Genomic DNA, 20,865 nt, shown 5'->3' on the forward strand with positions numbered 1-20,865 from the left:
AAATATTTCGCTAATATCAACATTTTAAATAAATAGCTGCTATTGGCAACATTTTAGTTTCAGGTTAGGATAACTGATACGATATGGTTGTGCCACGCTAATTCGTTTATTGATATTGAGGGTAAGTTGTTATATTACTTTGCATTAAATTTTTTTGGTTTGGCAACAAAAGTTGTTTACGAATTGGTTGTTGCTTGGAAAAATGAACTGTTTTCATTCATACTGCAATGTTTTTATACATTTTCTCCTCAGGTGTACCCAGAACTTACAAATTTGGTTTGGTCGCAGCCCGCTAAGTTTTATAATAAAATTCGTTACCACTTAGAGGAAAAACTGAATCAAAAGATGTAAAAGGGTGCTATGTGACAAAAGTCAAATTTCACAGGAGCAATCAAAAAACTATCACATGTCTCACTAGAATGTCAAAAGTCAAAAACATAAAATTACGATATCGATGTAACTAGGGTCCATGTTCTTCAGTGGTTTAAATGTCTTTTGACTTTCTACTCCTGTAAAATATGACATTTGTTACATAGTCACCTCATATAAATCAAGATGTATATCGATGTAACTAGGGTCCATGTTCTTCAGTGGTTTAAATGTCTTTTGACTTTCTACTCCTGTAAAATATGACATTTGTTACATAGTCCCCTTCTACATCTTCCGATTCAATTGTTCATTTTTATTATCTTGCTTATTTATTCAGGAGAAACTCAGAAGTCTTTAAAAAATACAAAAATAGCTTTCTAATATTGTATAATTTTAAAGCCTTTTACACTGCATGTGTAAGACTTTTTTGTAAGAATGCCAAGTTGTATTTAAGCAAAGGTTTGGTCTCACAATATTCGAAGTGAGTAACATTCTTTGTCTGTAAATTAATCTCAAATTCTTTACTTGTTTCATTGCGACAAAATAATGAAAAAAAAGCGTTTAAAAGGAACGCCTTCTTCGTTTTAATTAAATGATTAAACTGCATCAGTTTTCTTGCAGGGAAAAAAGTCTTTTTTCGTAAGATACAAAAACTTCTTTGACAACCAAGCTTTACGAACCAATTCTTTTGTTTTTGGATTAATTCCAAAGTGCAGTAGCTAAAATGTCATTTTGAATGTTAACTCTAAAACGTAAAACACGAAACTCATGTATTCTTTTCGAATATCAACATAATTCGAACGGAACTTTCCTTTTTCCATATTTATTAAAACAACGGGAACAGAAAATTTCAGAAAGTGTCTTTTAATAACATAGGGACAGGTCATACTTTGCTGAACACTGAAGTCGTTTCCGAATCACCTCATATAAATCAAGATGTATTTCGCATAAAAAGTAGACGTCAAATTTTCTTTCCTTCTGAAAATATTTTGAGGATATTTAATAAACACTAACGGGCGTTCAAAAATGGAAACGCGTGGGAGTAGATTTAGAGGTTTTACAGTGTTACGTGATAGAAGGAAATGTTTTTTTGAAAAGGATTGTTACAGTTGATGAAACATGAATTTGCTACCTTATACCTAAAACGAAACGACAGTCACTGTAATTGGACATGCTGGTTCTCTGAAATTCAAGAAAGCAAAGCCATGCCTTTCTTCAAGGAAAATCATGTAGGCAGAGCTTTGAGACTATGAAGGAATTTTGTTAATGTACTGGTTGAAGCAAGGCACAACAATCAACACTTCGCCTTACCGTAAGAAATACTGAAGTTAGAGCGAGCGACAGAGAGCAAAAGACGTGGACTACTGACTTCTGGTATTGCGTTCGTGAATGACAACACCCGATCGCACACCACACGCGTAATGACGACGTTGTTTGATTCATTTAGCTGAGAATAATTCTGTCACCTTCCTTATAGTACGGATCTAGCAAAGCAACGCCATTCAATTTAGCCAAAGCTATGGATTTCGAGGGAAAACACCCGATCGCACACCACACGCGTAATGACGACGTTGTTTAATTCATTTAGCTGAGAATAATTCTGTCACCTTCCTTATAGTACGGATCTAGCAAAGCAACGCCATTCAATTTAGCCAAAGCTATGGATTTCGAGGGAAAACACCCGATCGCACACCACACGCGTAATGACGACGTTGTTTGATTCATTTAGCTGAGAATAATTCTGTCACCTTCCTTATAGTACGGATCTAGCAAAGCAACGCCATTCAATTTAGCCAAAGCTATGGATTTCGAGGGAAAACACCCGATCGCACACCACACGCGTAATGACGACGTTGTTTGATTCATTTAGCTGAGAATAATTCTGTCACCTTCCTTATAGTACGGATCTAGCAAAGCAACGCCATTCAATTTAGCCAAAGCTATGGATTTCGAGGGAAAACACCCGATCGCACACCACACGCGTAATGACGACGTTGTTTGATTCATTTAGCTGAGAATAATTCTGTCACCTTCCTTATAGTACGGATCTAGCAAAGCAACGCCATTCAATTTAGCCAAAGCTATGGATTTCGAGGGAAAACACCCGATCGCACACCACACGCGTAATGACGACGTTGTTTGATTCATTTAGCTGAGAATAATTCTGTCACCTTCCTTATAGTACGGATCTAGCAAAGCAACGCCATTCAATTTAGCCAAAGCTATGGATTTCGAGGGAAAACACCCGATCGCACACCACACGCGTAATGACGACGTTGTTTGATTCATTTAGCTGAGAATAATTCTGTCACCTTCCTTATAGTACGGATCTAGCAAAGCAACGCCATTCAATTTAGCCAAAGCTATGGATTTCGAGGGAAAACACCCGATCGCACACCACACGCGTAATGACGACGTTGTTTGATTCATTTAGCTGAGAATAATTCTGTCACCTTCCTTATAGTACGGATCTAGCAAAGCAACGCCATTCAATTTAGCCAAAGCTATGGATTTCGAGGGAAAACACCCGATCGCACACCACACGCGTAATGACGACGTTGTTTGATTCATTTAGCTGAGAATAATTCTGTCACCTTCCTTATAGTACGGATCTAGCAAAGCAACGCCATTCAATTTAGCCAAAGCTATGGATTTCGAGGGAAAACACCCGATCGCACACCACACGCGTAATGACGACGTTGTTTGATTCATTTAGCTGAGAATAATTCTGTCACCTTCCTTATAGTACGGATCTAGCAAAGCAACGCCATTCAATTTAGCCAAAGCTATGGATTTCGAGGGAAAACACCCGATCGCACACCACACGCGTAATGACGACGTTGTTTGATTCATTTAGCTGAGAATAATTCTGTCACCTTCCTTATAGTACGGATCTAGCAAAGCAACGCCATTCAATTTAGCCAAAGCTATGGATTTCGAGGGAAAACACCCGATCGCACACCACACGCGTAATGACGACGTTGTTTGATTCATTTAGCTGAGAATAATTCTGTCACCTTCCTTATAGTACGGATCTAGCAAAGCAACGCCATTCAATTTAGCCAAAGCTATGGATTTCGAGGGAAAACACCCGATCGCACACCACACGCGTAATGACGACGTTGTTTGATTCATTTAGCTGAGAATAATTCTGTCACCTTCCTTATAGTACGGATCTAGCAAAGCAACGCCATTCAATTTAGCCAAAGCTATGGATTTCGAGGGAAAACACCCGATCGCACACCACACGCGTAATGACGACGTTGTTTGATTCATTTAGCTGAGAATAATTCTGTCACCTTCCTTATAGTACGGATCTAGCAAAGCAACGCCATTCAATTTAGCCAAAGCTATGGATTTCGAGGGAAAACACCCGATCGCACACCACACGCGTAATGACGACGTTGTTTGATTCATTTAGCTGAGAATAATTCTGTCACCTTCCTTATAGTACGGATCTAGCAAAGCAACGCCATTCAATTTAGCCAAAGCTATGGATTTCGAGGGAAAACACCCGATCGCACACCACACGCGTAATGACGACGTTGTTTGATTCATTTAGCTGAGAATAATTCTGTCACCTTCCTTATAGTACGGATCTAGCAAAGCAACGCCATTCAATTTAGCCAAAGCTATGGATTTCGAGGGAAAACACCCGATCGCACACCACACGCGTAATGACGACGTTGTTTGATTCATTTAGCTGAGAATAATTCTGTCACCTTCCTTATAGTACGGATCTAGCAAAGCAACGCCATTCAATTTAGCCAAAGCTATGGATTTCGAGGGAAAACACCCGATCGCACACCACACGCGTAATGACGACGTTGTTTGATTCATTTAGCTGAGAATAATTCTGTCACCTTCCTTATAGTACGGATCTAGCAAAGCAACGCCATTCAATTTAGCCAAAGCTATGGATTTCGAGGGAAAACACCCGATCGCACACCACACGCGTAATGACGACGTTGTTTGATTCATTTAGCTGAGAATAATTCTGTCACCTTCCTTATAGTACGGATCTAGCAAAGCAACGCCATTCAATTTAGCCAAAGCTATGGATTTCGAGGGAAAACACCCGATCGCACACCACACGCGTAATGACGACGTTGTTTGATTCATTTAGCTGAGAATAATTCTGTCACCTTCCTTATAGTACGGATCTAGCAAAGCAACGCCATTCAATTTAGCCAAAGCTATGGATTTCGAGGGAAAACACCCGATCGCACACCACACGCGTAATGACGACGTTGTTTGATTCATTTAGCTGAGAATAATTCTGTCACCTTCCTTATAGTACGGATCTAGCAAAGCAACGCCATTCAATTTAGCCAAAGCTATGGATTTCGAGGGAAAACACCCGATCGCACACCACACGCGTAATGACGACGTTGTTTGATTCATTTAGCTGAGAATAATTCTGTCACCTTCCTTATAGTACGGATCTAGCAAAGCAACGCCATTCAATTTAGCCAAAGCTATGGATTTCGAGGGAAAACACCCGATCGCACACCACACGCGTAATGACGACGTTGTTTGATTCATTTAGCTGAGAATAATTCTGTCACCTTCCTTATAGTACGGATCTAGCAAAGCAACGCCATTCAATTTAGCCAAAGCTATGGATTTCGAGGGAAAACACCCGATCGCACACCACACGCGTAATGACGACGTTGTTTAATTCATTTAGCTGAGAATAATTCTGTCACCTTCCTTATAGTACGGATCTAGCAAAGCAACGCCATTCAATTTAGCCAAAGCTATGGATTTCGAGGGAAAACAAGTACAGGTTTACCAGGAGCCAAGAAATCTGCAAGGAAGAGGAATCCACAGCCAGTACTTTGCAAGTAATCATGACATCAAGGTAAAAGTCCAGAAATGGTTCAGGTCGCAGGCGGCTGAATTCTATGAACAGGGAAAGTTGCAATTATTGCCAAGATTTGACACATACCTTAATTCGCATGGTGAGTAAATATGCCGAAAAATTGTTTAAGATGTGTAGATTTTTCCTATAATAAAATACAAATGAAAACAAAACGCTAGTTTTTTTAATACCCAAACGGTATTAACTTTTTGGATGAGCGTTTTATATAAGAGCGCAGAGAACATAAGTTTAGCTTCGTTGAAAGCTAAGTTTAGAGTTTATCTCAAAATGCTGAGAATACTGAAAATCATGCATTTCAGGCTTTTATATTGCCTTGTTTTTAACATTCTTAGCAATTTAAAGTGGCAACTACTGATTGTGTTCTGTTACATTGAGAAGAGTTGTACGAGTAATTTTATGAAACTTTCCAGAATTGTAATGTATGTCTTTTCTGAAATTAAATTTTCTCAGGTTATCATCGGTTCTACATGCAGTAAATCCATTACGAAACTCTTCGTGCTTAAAAATATTGTTGAATATGAGCGATATATGATATCCTATATCCATGAAATATATTACAAATCAAGATAGAAGACAAACGCGACAAAGTAAAACATAAAATCAGCATAGATTTATTAACTTAATTTTTCAAATTTCGTTACTGGTGATGCCGACAGATGGCACTACTTTCTCCTGTTGAGTGTAAATGCAACCGTGCATTTACTCGTTGCAGATTTCTTGGTTTCTAATAAAAAGAAACCTGTACCTGGTTTCCCTCGAAATCGCTAGTTCTGACTAAAATGATCCCAAACACCAAGCTTGGCTAATTTTATATGTTATAAATATTGGGGGGGGGTCTTCCGCAATATACACTGGTTATCATAAATTAAGGAAAAATCACGATTACTGAAAAAGTTGCATGTAGAATTTTATGAAACTTACCCACAATATACAACATATAGTAAGGTATCAAATAACATAAAAATAAATTACCAGACAATTATGGTAGTATAGAAATTAGCACATGTATAGAATGAACAAATCGAAGGTGTCAATTTGCTATAGGAAAAGTACCTTCAATAGGGAATATGGTTGCCTCTAGAAGCAATACAGCGATGCGTGATGCTTTCAATTATGCGGTCTATCAGTTCCATAGGAAGCGAGAATCATTGCTCTTGCAAAGCAGTTGCAAGCGCAGCAAGGGTCTGAGGGGGCGGATTGAGAGCAGCTAGAGGTCACTCTAAAGCATCCCAAACGTGCTCGATAGGATTCAAGTCCGAGGATCGAGCTGGCCACTCCATGCGCATAATTGTTTCCATTTGAAGATAATCATATATGATGCGAGCCCTGTGTTGTCTTGCGTTATCGTTCTGTAACAGGAAAGCATCACCTATTACCCCGGCACATGAGCGCACATAAGTATCCATATCAACAATGCCTACTATCGCGTTCTAGACTAAACCTGGACTCATCCGTAAAGAGAATAGCCCTCCATTGCTCAGGCGTCCAGTGGACTTGTTGTCGTGCCCACTGTAAACGGTTCCTCCTGTGGGGTGACGTGAGCAGCATGCAAATGGTTGTTCGCCTCGCATACAGACCACCTTCGTGAAGCCTTCTACACACAGTTGACGTTGACACCAACCTTCCGGTAGCTGCAGCAAGGAAGGATCTAAGAAGAGTCGGAGTAGCGGTTCTATTCGTGCGTGCACATAATGTCAAATATCGGTCATCGGCGCTCGTCGTAGCAATTGGCCGTCCTTGGCTGAACCTCCTAGGTGCCGAATCTGTGATTTGAAATTGCCTCCAAAGTCTATGAACCACAGAAAGATTCACATTTAGCCATCTGGCCACTTCTGTTTGACTTTATCCTGCCTCTAGTCTCCCAGTAGCTCTGCATCGTAGTTCTGTACGCAATTGATGCCTGGAGGTCATTGTTACGAATTGGATTTCTGATGTCACTATCACAGTGAAATATGTGGGCTTGCTCTATTCTCCTCGCAGATGACGTATTCCGAGTGCAGCGCCACTAATTTGCATATTGCTGTTTTACTCAGATACTCTTACTTGGGAACATATTCAAATTTTACACGGTTTGGCTTATTTTTGAGGGAGTTATCGCTATTTTTGTGTTTTTCCTTAATTTATGATAACCAGTGTAAATGAAATAATGAAATCTAATATTATGCATTTAAGTAATGCATATTTTATTCTGTTTAAATTATTCAATTTTATAGCTACGCAATATTTAACTTTGGTTCAGCGTTAGCTGAAATTATAAAAACTCTGGAAGTTTCTTTGATTTAACAAGTAGGAAATTATTCACATTGAAAATTCAAACTTATTTGTAATTTGAAATATTTTGTGTTGTTTGAAAGCTTTTTTTTGGCGTTTTGAAGTGTTATTGTGATGGAAAACATTTGTCGCGAATATCATATTCTTGCTTTAATCTCGTGGTCAGTTACTAAGGGTCCTTACCATGTAAAGCATAGATTATTTTCCTAAACAAAACTGCTAATTTGATTTCTAAATGAACTCTCTTCTGAAGTAGTTAAATAAAAACACATCACTTTGTCAATTTCTTCATAATGGAGCTTTTGTGATTCAAAACAGCGTGATAAGAATGACGAAAGTTAATTTAAATATGGTGATAAGCTCTTTCACCATTGAAATCTCATCATAGAATTTTTTTCGAGGCCAAGAAGTTTTAGACTTTTTTTTTTAATTATAAAGTGTTTAAAAAATTATTTTCTTCCATAAAATGGATAAAAAACGAAAAAATAAATATAAAATATTAAGCATTATTAAAAAAAAAAAAATTTGCAGAAATCTGTAAGACACGTTATTTGTTTTTTTTCGATTTCATCTTCATGTTTGAAATTTTCTTAAATCATCATATCACAAGTATAATGGTAGTGAATAACAAGATATGCTGTCAAGGAGTTATATAACAAGAAAGATTTAGAAGAAAATTCAAGAATTAGTAACGGAGTTTGTATGTAATAGCTGAAAATATATAATTTTTCTATTATTCTACAAACTAAATTCCTTATAGCATGGCGCTTATGAAACAATACACTTTTATTTACGTGTTATATGCAGTGGATTGCTCTAGAATGCAAATTTCAGCAAATGTCAAATGAATTGCGATTCTAAAATAGAAAATCATATCAACATTGGAATAGTTTATTTCTGGCATATGCAAATGAGATTCCAATGCTTGTTTCCGAAAAGCATAATTTAAAAAATATATTCTGTAGCAAAAACTGTTTAAATTATATTTTGCAAAGTTCTTGTTTTCATAACTCACACTTAAATGACGTCACTTTTAGAAAACCGGAGCCTTCGCTAACCTGTATGCTTAAAATACCAAAATGCCCGCTCCCACCCCGTCCGTTTCCTCTCATTCCTGTCCGTTAATGCCCAAAGAGCTGTGACGATTTCAAATGAAATCCTTCCTGCTTCCTAACAAAGAAGTTTCCATTAGCCTAATAGGAGAAACTCTCTGCAAAAAACTAATACAATGCATTTGGGGGAACTGCACATGCTACTGCATACATTAGGAGAAAGGGAAGTAAACAAAATCGCAATCTCGGCATTCCGGGCTGTTATGATCGTTTACATGAAAGGAAATCTCAAGTGTTTTGGCCTTTGAATGATTAATATTATTTGAAAGATGTTTGCTAAGTTCGAGAATTTTTTTTTGTCTTCTACAGAATCACATTTTATACGCTACAGGAAATTTTATATTTTTATAATTTAATTTTCCATCTTATCCAATAAACAATGTAGTTATTATAGCATAAAGTCAAGCAGTTTTAAATAAAATGTCTAGCGTTGCACTTGCATGCAATGAAACTTATCTTAATTCATGCATGTTTACGCATGTTACTCATATCTGTCTTCTGATACTTTAATTTCACAAAAATTTTAAAATACATGTATATTGAGCCGATCTCTATCAGTATTAAGGGGTATTAAGCTGTCAGACATTGTTAGCTAAAATTCACTTGCACTGAAACATTTTATCAAATTAATAATAATGAATTTTAATAAAAATGTAATTTAATTATGAATCTGATTCTACGAAATAAATAATTAAATTTAGTAATGACTTTCAAAAGCGCATTCAACAATTTAATATTCCAATAATTTAAATCCAGTGATTAGCAGAAAATGTGCTTTTCTACCCAAAATAATATAATTATAATATTAACAAATGTGCTTTAGTGTTTCTTAATTGCCTCATTAATACGACTTTTATCTGTTATTTTCATGTTCTTCTATTTAATAATAAATAATGAGTTACAGTAAACAACAAAAATTTTAATAAATGTTTTTTAATCATATGAGTTTACAACTGTTTTGAGAGACAGTTTTGCTCAAAAGATTTTAATAGATTTAAAGAAAATTTTTATGATTTGCCAAAAGGGGACAAAAAAGTGTTCTGTTAGAAGAGTTTCAGCATAATCCTCAATTTTGGAATTTTAAGAAAGCTTATTTTAGTGAATACCAAAAGTTTGCATACGCTGCCTGTTAAGTTTAATTTACATAACAATTGCGAATTCTATCGAGGTTTTTTTTTTTTTTTTTTAATTTAATGAATTTAAGCGATGAGTTAATTTTTGCTTGTCCTGTTACTATATCAAAATAGTGTTAAATGTCTTTGTGTGTTGTAATGAAGTATTTGGAATTCTGCAACAACTGCTTTCAGGAAAATTAATTTTTGAATCATGATAGTAGGAACGTTTTTTAGTTTAGAAAAGAAAGAAGCATTTTCTTTAGAAATTATTAAATATTATATATATAATATTTATTAGAAATTATTAAATATTATATATATAATAATTACTAAATATTATATATTATTATTATTTAAATTCCTTTAGAAAGCATTTTCTTTTACCGTATGGGGATTTGGGAAGTAATTTGTAAAATCTGAACTGCCGAGTAGATTGTTATTAATTATATCGGTGTCAAAACATTTGCCAGGCAATTTAAACCATATTTATCCCAAAGAAAGAATAATTGAGAACGTATATGTTTAGAGCAAACGTACCGTTTGGATATGCAGGGTGTTTCAGCAAATCCGTTACAAATTTTGAGGACAGGTACTACAGTAAACCTAGACGATGTAAAACACATAACAATGAATGGTCGGAAACGCTTTCTTAGCCCGGCGGAAGGCGCACCAAGAAAAGTTATTAGAACGGGCGCGTGGGGTATCACATACCCCAATATTTAAAATACAATAAAAATAGTATTATTTAGTTTTAAAACTGTTTTTTTTTTTTTTTGTTCTCGTGTATTATAAATAAGTGAATAATAATTGGGTTTCAAAAAATTAATTTTCGAAATAATCTTAGAGTTAAAATTAAGATAAATGAAAATAATAAACATCATGTCTCTAAGTTTCATTGCATATCTAATACACCATGCTTTTTTTATTTCTTCACACTTTGAACGAAATACATTCATGTGTTCTTGGCACAGAATGTTTTCACATTTTAAACATTGCATTCACGTTCTTCTGTCCTTCGCGCGAGGGCAAAAAATTTAACACATCTTTCATACTTAGTTGTTTCTAATTTCATGTATTCGTTTTAATTCTTCATCGAAACTTCTGCTTTTGTTTTGCATGCAGTACGTCAATTTCTTGGAAAAGTATTAATCTCTGATCTTTGTTCAATACTTTTTTTCATTAATTGTAATGCTAAGTCCTTCAAAAACAGACTTATGTTTCTTGTTGGTGGATTAGCAGTTGAATGTAATATAATTCAAGCATTTATTACAGCAACATTCAGTGCAGGAAAGAAAATTACCATTGGCACCTTCTCATTATTCTGGCAATTGAATAAATGGCTGACATTTCATCCCCCATATCCACTGCTACATTGGTCATATTATTAAAACATATAATTATTAACGTTTTATTTTCTCCAATAGTATCATCTATAGTATGATCGTTATATAATGTTATAATGATCGTTATATAAAGCATAAGAACAGTTTTTCCTTTTTTAGGAACATCAGGAATTAATGTTTTATCTTTTTAGAAACCAAAACATTGTAGAAAATATTCTTAGTTTCATCTTCACTTTCCGAAATGCAATCTTCATCGCTTTCAAATATTTCTAATAAATCACGCATGCGTTGAATCTCCAGTTCATAGGGACTCATTCTTTTTACCATAATGCAGTTAGAAATTTTTAAGAATTTAATGTCAAGTACTTTAAAATCACTTGCGAGTAGAAATATTAACTGTTACACTCTAGAAATAAATTTCTGAACTAAACATTCAGTCAGAAAAACACTTACACGGACAGGCGCGTGGGGTATGTCATACCCCAGTTCCAACAAAATACCGATAAATCTTTTTCTGAAACACACAGGCAAAGAAAATGCCGTTCTGAAAGTCAACAACAACTAGAAGCTCAGCTACTGAAAGCAGCACAGAATTTTAGTTTCACAAGTTAGGAATATTCCACTTTTATGTAGGGTTGGGTTACCCCCACGCGCCTTCTCGCGGGTTAGTGCAGTAGTGACGACACAAAACAAAAGAAAGGAAGGACATGAACAGAGTAAGAATATATATTTATTATGCTTAGTGCAGTGGAAACCAAAAAGTAAGAACGAAAACAGACGATGGTCATCAACAAAGGTGTTCGAGATTACGTTTGAAACGTATCCTCAACATGCGATCTGCAGGGGTAGTTCTCTGCATTGTCTAGCAAGATCGCCAGACGTTATTTTCATCGACTTCTTACTCTGGGTGGGGGGGGGCTTCAAGACACTGGTGTACAAAAAACTCTTTGGAAGTGCTGAGGAACTTGTTGCACGAATCGTGGCAACTGCTGGGGAAGTCTGGGATATGCACGGTCTTTTCCAGGACATCACATTTCCTTGTGACGGAGAAGTGAAGCCTTCATCAAGAGCAAGGTTCTAATTTCGAACACCTTCTTTTATGGCGAGCGTTGTCTATTTTTGTTCTTATTCCTTGATTTCTGCTCTACTAAGCACAATGGACATGTTGCCTCAGCCTGTTCATGTTCTTAATTTCTTGCGTTTTGGGTTATCACTGCCGCGCCAGGAAATCCTTTTCGACCAGGCATTGCTATGTGATTTTCCATCGTCTAGGTGTACTTTAGTTTTCCTGAAAATTTGTAACCGATCTGCTGAAACACTCTGCACATTATATTTACATGCACTCTGTATTACTTTGTGTATTAAATTTATCTGTTATCTGTGTTGACATCTTTTGAATGCTTCTATCGCAATAATTATGTTTTACCTAAAATACATGATGATATCACCTCACAAGTGCTATAAAACTCCGAATATTTCCAAGCTTGTATGAAAACGCATAGCTTCTTTGTAACCTTTTTGAGTTCCCGAAGAAATCAAGTCTCGTGGACTGGCAATAGGGAGATATAGAATATGGTGAATATCCGTGTGTCTTCTCTTAACGCTACGTTGTTTAAATTATTTCTTAATCGTTAAGTTTGTTATTCAAAAATTCGTTGAAGTTTTACAAAATATGAAATCGATAATAAAAAAAAATTCCAAATTTCAAATTTGTCTTCCACATGCCCATATTCGTAGGAGGATTAAGTGATTGAAAGTTCGATGGCTCTATGTACCGCTGTTTTATCACAATGCGAGAAATATACATACGTTTTTGCCGATTTTTCATTATTTAATTTCTTCAAACATAATGCTGGACTCTAACATTTGGTGGCAACAGTTTGGAAAATGAAACGGACATTTATAGTGATTCAACGCAAAATCGCAAAACGAAAACAATAGTCCTTCGGGGACAAAGCCCCTTTGGACTAATAATAATAAATAAAAAATAAAAATCTGTTTTTAAATAAGGAGTAATACCAACAGTATATTTTAAGAAAATTTAACAAAGTGCGTGAAACGTAAGCAGTCAAATTTTCAATTCGAACTTTGAAAGTATTCGAGTTTTGACAAGAGAAAGAATTTTATTGGGATCGCTGGAGTAGCAGAATGCATTTATACTGTGCAATTCACTACAAGTTTTCGGTTGAACATTAATTGGTAACTGGGATTCATTTGATCAGTGCAGCGAACTGATGTAATTCATGGTGATCTTGATTAATCTCTGAATGAGCCAGGGATTTAATAAACGCATGTGAACATAAAGTAGGAATTCTTAATTACATTACTTGTGTGAACATTAAGCATAAATTATTAATTACTTTATGTGTGTGAACATTAGGCATGAATTCTTAATTATATTATGTGTGTGAACATTAAGCATGAATTCTTAATTATATTATGTAAGTGAACATTAAGCATTAATTCTTATTTGCATTACGCGTGTGAACACTAAGCATGAGTAATGAAACGTATGTGAACATTTAGCTCATTTCTGCATTTTATAAGAATAAACGAAAGATGTGATAAATATTTTTTTTCAAAAATTACCTCTTTTGAAAGGTAATTTTGAAAAAACCTTCCTTATAACAGATTTAATAAACGTGTGTGAACATCAGGCATGGATTTTATACCTATCTGCATCTCATAAGAATAAACGAAAGAACTGATCAAGAATTTGTCAAAGATTTCCCCTTATAAAGGAGTAATTTAAAAAAAAAAAAAAAATTCTTTATGTAAAAATCACTTTGTTAAATTCTGAAAAAAAATTAATACAATTTCTAAAAATTGTTATTTAACACGGTGGAAGTCGCACCAAGAAAATTTACTAGAGTGGCGCGTGGGGTATCACACACCCCAATATTTAAAATAGGATAAAAATAGTTTCATTTAGTTTCACTTTTTTTCTTTTTCTCGTGTATTATAAATACGTGAATAATAATTGGGTTTCAAAACATTAATTTCCAAAATAATCTTAGAGTTAAAATAAAGATAAATGAAAATAATAAAAAAATAAACATCATGCCTCTAAGTTTCATTGCATCTCTAATATACAATGGTTATTTTATTTCTTCACACTTTGAACGAAATACATTCATGTGTTCTTGGCACAGAATATCTTCACATTTTAAACATTGCATTCACGTTCTTCTGTCCTTCGTGCGAGGACAAAAAATTTATCGCATCTTTCATACTTAGTTGTTTCGAATTTCATGTATTCGTTTTAATTCTTCGTCGAAACTTCTGCCTTCGTTTTGCATGCAGTACGTCAGTTTCTTGGTAAAGTATTAATCTCTGATCTTTGTTCAATACTTTTTTTCATTAATTGTAATGCTAAGTCCTTCAAGAACAGACTTCTGTTTCTGGGTGGTGGATTAGCAGTTGAATGTAATATAATTCAAGTATTTATTACAGCAACATTCAATGAAGGAAAGAAAATTACCATTGGCCACCTCCTCGTTATTCTGGCAATTGAATAATTGGCTGACATTTCATCCCCCATGTCGACTGCTCCTTTAGTCATATTATGAAAACATATAATTCCTGAATTTTTATTTTCTCCAATAGTATCATCTATAGTATGATCGTTATATAATGCTGAAAGCATAAAAACGGTTTTTCCTCTTTTAGGAACATCAGGAATTAATGTTTTATCTTTTTCGAAACCAAAACAGTGTAGAAAATATTCCTAGTTTCATCTTTAGTTTCCGAATTGCAATCTTCATCACTTTCAAATATTTCTAATAAATCTACAGACGTTGTATCTCCAAGTCATAGGAAGTCATTCTTTTTACTATAATGCGGTTAGAAATTTTTAAGAATTTAATGTCAAGTACTTTAAAATCACTTGCGAGTAGAAATATTTACTGTTACACTCTATAAATAAATTTCTAAACTAAATATTCAGTCAGAAAAACACTTACGCGGACAGGCACGTGGGGTGTGTTATACCCCAGTTCCATCAAAATACCGATAAATCTTTTTCTGAAAGACACAGGCAAAGAAAAAGCTGTTCTGAACGTCAACCACAACTAGAAACTCAGCTACTGAAATCAGCGCAGAATTTCAACTTCACAAGTTAGGAATATTCTACTTTTATGTAGGGTTGGGGTATGATACACCCCACGCGCTTTCCCGCGGGTTAAATCTATTTTCTATTCTTAGCATTATCATATCAATATATTTTCTTTCTTGAAGTTCCTAATATAAGTACCTATCATACTGGAAACAACAAGCTTTTAATTGCTATTAAAAATAAAAATTATTTGTTAGAAATGCAGCACAAGTTTTCGAAAGAAAAACATTTCGAACTCTTCTAGCAAACAATAATCTCACTCACTCTTCCACTGAATGATAAAGGCTTCTTTGCTGAATGGATGTCCTTAGGAAATGTCGAAAGGCTACTGACGTCATTGTTCAACTAACGAAGCACAAATCTGATTGGACACGCATCGGAGATTGGCTAATGCAGCTATCCGAATTCCTCAATTCTCGACTCACTGAGTGAGAATTCCGCTTAAATGAGTGCGCCTGTTATTCATTTGTAAATGTTAATGACTCACGGGTTTACGTTATCTATCCAACAAAAAAATCATGTGTTCTGTAAAGAATAATAACTCAGTTTGGATCTAATTTTGTATAAATTTGTTTTTTGGCCTCTCGTTTAGTAGCTATTTGAAGAACTAGAAAATGAAAGTAACTCGGAGCAGAATAAAGTGGTTAGTATGTATTTGTTGCAAAAGGTTTGTCCTATATGATAATTTAATTTCGATTTCTTAAAAGAGAAACATTTAAGAAGATAGAAACACCAATTTAGTTAATCTCGGTTCAAATTAAATATTTTTCTGAGATGAATCTAAATTCAAAGCCCACGTAACAGACGGTGTAGATTCAGCCGCAAAGCAAGTAGTGTTTTATTTACATTCTTAAAGGAAACTTTTAAGAATTATAACAAAATAGATGGTTAAGGGTATCAGAAACCCCTATACCGACAATGTTAAATTGGCCATTTTCGATGTACCTTCTCTCAAAACCTGCTGTAGATACACGCTTGAAATTTTTGTGTAATTAAAGTATACCTATCTGATTATACTGAAATGAGCTTTTAAAACATTTTGAATTTTAGAGTAATTTACAGAATATTTTGTCAGGCATAGTAAAATTTAGCTCACACAAACTTTTCTCACAAAAAAAAAAAAAAAAAAAAAAAATTAAAATTTTTTATTCTGAGTTTATCACAAAAAGCTCATTTCAGTAAATATTAGGAAACCTAATAAATAAGCCATAAAAAATTTAGATACCTGTAAGCAGTAGTTCCTGAGAAAAGGTACATCGAGTGTTCGGTGTCTGAAAGAGTATTGTTTGGCAGCATTGTTTTACGCCAAGCAGAGTTTGGCTTTAGTGTAACCCTAAAGTTATTTCGTTTTTGCTTTATTAGTATGAATGATTTCTGACTTGATGTAAGAGCATATGGTTGCTCGCTCTTTAGCTAAGTTACATAGGTAAACTATAAGCACATGCGTGTGCTAGTATTCAATAATGTTGTTTTTGTTAAAATAAAATTGTTATTGTTAATATTACAGTCCACTTACTGAAGTTAAGTATCATTAAATAAGTTCGAGCTATCTTCGGCAAGAACAGTTTGGTCTCACGTTAGCCGGAGAAGAAAATGGCTACTAATATTGTTTCATTGAATCGCCAACGCGGCGTAGTGAAAACGAAACTCGGAGCTTTGATAAAATTCCTTGATGAGTATAAATTGGAGGAGAATAAACTCAACCATGATGTTATTATGAAGACTAAATTGGATTCTTTGTTGGAATTAAAATCTCGGGTTAAACAACTCATAGTGGAATATACCAATTTGCCAGAGGAAATTGACTTGAAGGATAATCTAAGCATTACACAAGAATTGGAAGAAAGCATCAAAGAGTTCGAAGTAAGATTTAGAATTTTTCTTTCTAATTGTGAAACAAATAATAAAGATAAATTTGAAACCAAAACTGTTTCTAAATCAAATTTTAAACTGCCTGATTTACCTCTTCCTCAATTTTATGGTAAATATGAAGATTTTAAAAATTTTAAAGTGCAATTTATGTCTATGATTGGTAATAATAATAATTTAAATGATACTGAGAAACTGTTTTATTTGAAAGCATCACTTAAAGGTGAAGCAAAAATGTTAGAATCATGTCAGGATACATTTGAGTCGCTATTTTCTGCACTTGAAAGCAGATATGAAAACAAAAGAGCAGTAGTTGATGCCTTTATCAATAATTTGTTGAAATTTGAAAAAATAAATGACTCACCTTCTCAGTTGAGATCACTGGTAGATAATGTTAAAAGATGTTTGAGATCTTTAAGTGTATTAGAATTTGATAGAAATAATTTATCTGATGTTTTGATATTAAATATTTTATTGCATAAATTAGATAGAGAATCTAGAAAAGCATTTGAACTAAACGTAAAATCAAATGAAATTCCCAAACTTGATGAATTTTTAGAATTTCTAGAAGAAAGAATTCGCATTCTTGAAGAAATAAACAAAGTTAGTTTTCCTAAGCAGAGCTATGCTACTAAAGTATCTAATCAATTAAGTCGCTCTAGAAATTCAAAATCGTTGGTAACTAAAACAAACCCTTTTCGAAAGTGTATTATGTGTAAAGAACCACACCCAATTTATCATTGTTCGAAATTTAAGAGTATTTCTGTTTCTGAGCGGTATGATTTTGTTAAAGAATATAAATTATGCATTAAATGCCTTTCTCCATCACACGTATTATCGCAGTGTAAGGCTAAACTCAATTGTTATGTCTGTAAGAAAGACACACATCATTCGCTGTTACATAAAATTGACGAAAAACAAAATGAATCATCGAAAGAAAATGAATTGACCTTGAACTTTTCGTCAGTGAATAGGAAAGAGGACTGCTCCTCTCCCCCCCACACAACTTTGATGGCAGCTGCAAATAAATCTAAATTTGTGTTAATAAATACAGCAATTGTTTATCTTCGCGATGTTTACGATGAACGAATTCCTTTTAGAGCCGTGCTTGATTCAGCTTCGACTTGTAATATTTGTACTGTAGGTGTTATGAACTCATTAGGAATAAAAAAAGAACGAGCATTTATTCCAGTTAGTGGAATAGGCAACACTACTTTGAATGTTAAATCGCAAATAAAGACGCGTTTATCGAACTTAGAAAAGGAAAATGAATGGGAAATAGAGTTATTAGTTGTTCCCAAAATAACTGACATGACACCATCGAAATCTATTGATATTTCGAAATTAAATATTCCGAAAGGAATAAAGTTAGCTGATGGTGAATTTTTCAAGGCAAAAAAGGTAGATTTATTATTAGGTGCGGAATTATTTTTTGAATTTTTAAAAACAGATAAAATACGTTTAAAAGATAATGAGTTACTTCTTCAAAACAGCTGCTTCGGCTTTTTAGTTTCTGGAAGCATTAGAATTCCAAATGTAAAAAATTATGACTTAAATTATTGTTTTTTGTCAACAGAGATTAATTCGTTAAATAACTTAGTAAAGTCATTCTGGGAAGTTGAAGAAGTAAATGAAACTAAATCTACAGTTAATTCTGAATTAAATTATTGCAACGAACTTTTTAAAAACTCATTTTACCGGCATGCGGATGGAAGATATGTGGTTAAAATGCCGTTCAAGCCAGATATTGGTGAAAACATACAATTAGGGGATTCAAAGGAAATCGCTGAAAAAAGACTGAATCAGTTGTGGAAACGTTTGTCGAGTGATTCTGTAATGAAAGAACTTTATGTTTCATTTTTAAGGGAATATGAATCATTAAATCATATGGAGAGGATGGAAGACTATTCTGAAACTGAAGGAGGATATTTTCTTCCTCATCATGGCGTGCTGAAACCTGATAGTAAAACAACGCGTTGTGTTCGACGCGAGTGCCAAAACTACTAACGGTTGTTCATTGAACGACATATTATGTAAAGGTGGAATGATTCAAGAGGAACTTTTTTCCATCTATCAGTGGGGACATGTTTCTTCAGAAATGAACCCAGCCGACATCATTTCCAGAGGATCAGATGCTACAACTCTTGGATCTAACAAGCTGTGGTGGAAAGGTCCTGATTTTTTAAACAAGGACAATTTTCAAGATAGAAATGGACTTAGTGATGAGCTTTATATTTCAGAACTGAAACCAGTTACGACTGCCTTGTTGACTTTAAAAACTGATTCATTCTTTGATGACTTCCTAAAAATAACTAATGATTTCTTGAAACTAATACGAATTCTTAGTTTACTTTTCAGATTTATCTACAACTGTAGGAACACAAGTGAGAAACGAACAGGTAGTATTAGTATAGATGAAATGGAGCTGTCAAGGAATACACTCCTTAAATATGTCCAAGGTAGGTATTTTGCAGAAGAAATTTCTTTGTTGCAGAAAGGTCTACAGATAACATCAAGGAGTAAGTTAAAATATTTTGATCCCTTCTTAGATGAAAAAGGTCTGTTAAGGGTAGGTGGTAGGATAAAGAATTCTAATTTAAGTTATAGTCAAAGACATCCCATTTTTTTGCCTGCCAAGAATAAGTTAACTGAACTTATATTTATTTATTTTCATGAAAAGGATTTTCATAATGGTCCACAATCACTATTAAATTCTATTAGACAAATTTATTGGCCCATTAATGGCAGGAATATAGCTAGAAAGATAGTCCAAAGCTGCATAATTTGCTTTAAGGCAAAACCAATAATTTCTCAACAACTAATGGGAGAATTACCTAAAGAGAGAATTAATATTAACTTTACATTTAATTGTTGTGCTATTGATTACTGCGGCCCATTTTTGATAAAGTACAAAGGGCAACGCAAGGGTAACTATCATAAGATATATGTTTGTATTTTTGTTTGTATGGTGACAAAAGCAATTCATCTAGAGATTGTCAATGACTTAACCACAGAAGCATTCATTGCTTGTCTGAAGAGGTTCTTTGCCCGACGAGGTAAACCAAAAAAAATATTTAGTGACAATGCAAAAAACTTTGTTAGTGCAAATACAGAAATAAAAAAAATAATGAGTATTTTTCTAAAGCAGAATGGAACTTTAGCTAATTTTCTAGCCGAGGAAGGTATACAATGGAAGTTTATACCCCCAAGAGCACCAAATTTTAATGGTCTATCTGAAGCAGGAGTAAAATCCTTTAAATTTCATTTTACACGAACAGTAGGAAATTCAGTATTAACCTACGAAGAATTTTTGACAGTAACAGTTCAAGTAGAGGGAATCTTAAATTCTCGCCCTCTTACACCGTTAACTTCTAATATTGATGATTTAAATGTTTTGACCCCTGGTCATTTCCTTATAGGTCGACCGATCAATTCAATAATTGAACCCAATTTAACAGAAGTAGATAATAACAGACTTAGTTTATGGCAAAAAACTACAAAAATGGTACAAAATATATGGAAGAACTGGACTAATAATTACTTGAGCACTTTGATTCAAAGAAATAAATGGATGATTGCTAAACAAAATATTAAAATAGGGGATATGGTAGTGATCAAGGAAGAAAATCTTCCTACCTGTAAATGGTTGTTAGGGAGAATTGTAGATGTGTTTTATGGGAAGGACAACCTTGTGCGAGTTGTCTCTGTCAAAACCAAAAATGGTATTTATAAACGAGCAGTTACTAAAATTGCTGTACTGCCAATTGAGATAAAAAAATCACGTTTG

General features: G+C 34.3%; 2 protein-coding genes across 3 annotated transcripts in view; one reads left to right on the forward strand and one right to left on the reverse strand.

Annotated features, from left to right (window-relative positions):
• LOC118185305 (dopamine D2-like receptor) overlaps positions 1-20,865 on the reverse strand; it is an 865,565-nt gene that overhangs the window by 755,311 nt on the left and 89,389 nt on the right. The window lies entirely within an intron of this gene.
• Positions 16,559-20,865, forward strand: part of LOC146999061 (uncharacterized) — a 173,342-nt gene continuing 169,035 nt past the window's right edge. The window contains exon 1 of the mRNA XM_085813837.1: positions 16,559-17,072. Coding sequence (XP_085669963.1) covers positions 16,803-17,072 — 270 coding nt within the window. The 5' untranslated portion in view covers positions 16,559-16,802. The remainder of the gene's footprint in view (positions 17,073-20,865) is intronic.

The sequence above is a fragment of the Stegodyphus dumicola genome, chromosome 1 (assembly GCF_044657685.1).
Source record: "Stegodyphus dumicola isolate Sdum_Otavi_A_Nest chromosome 1, ASM4465768v1".
Classification (NCBI taxonomy): Eukaryota; Metazoa; Arthropoda; class Arachnida; order Araneae; family Eresidae; genus Stegodyphus; species Stegodyphus dumicola.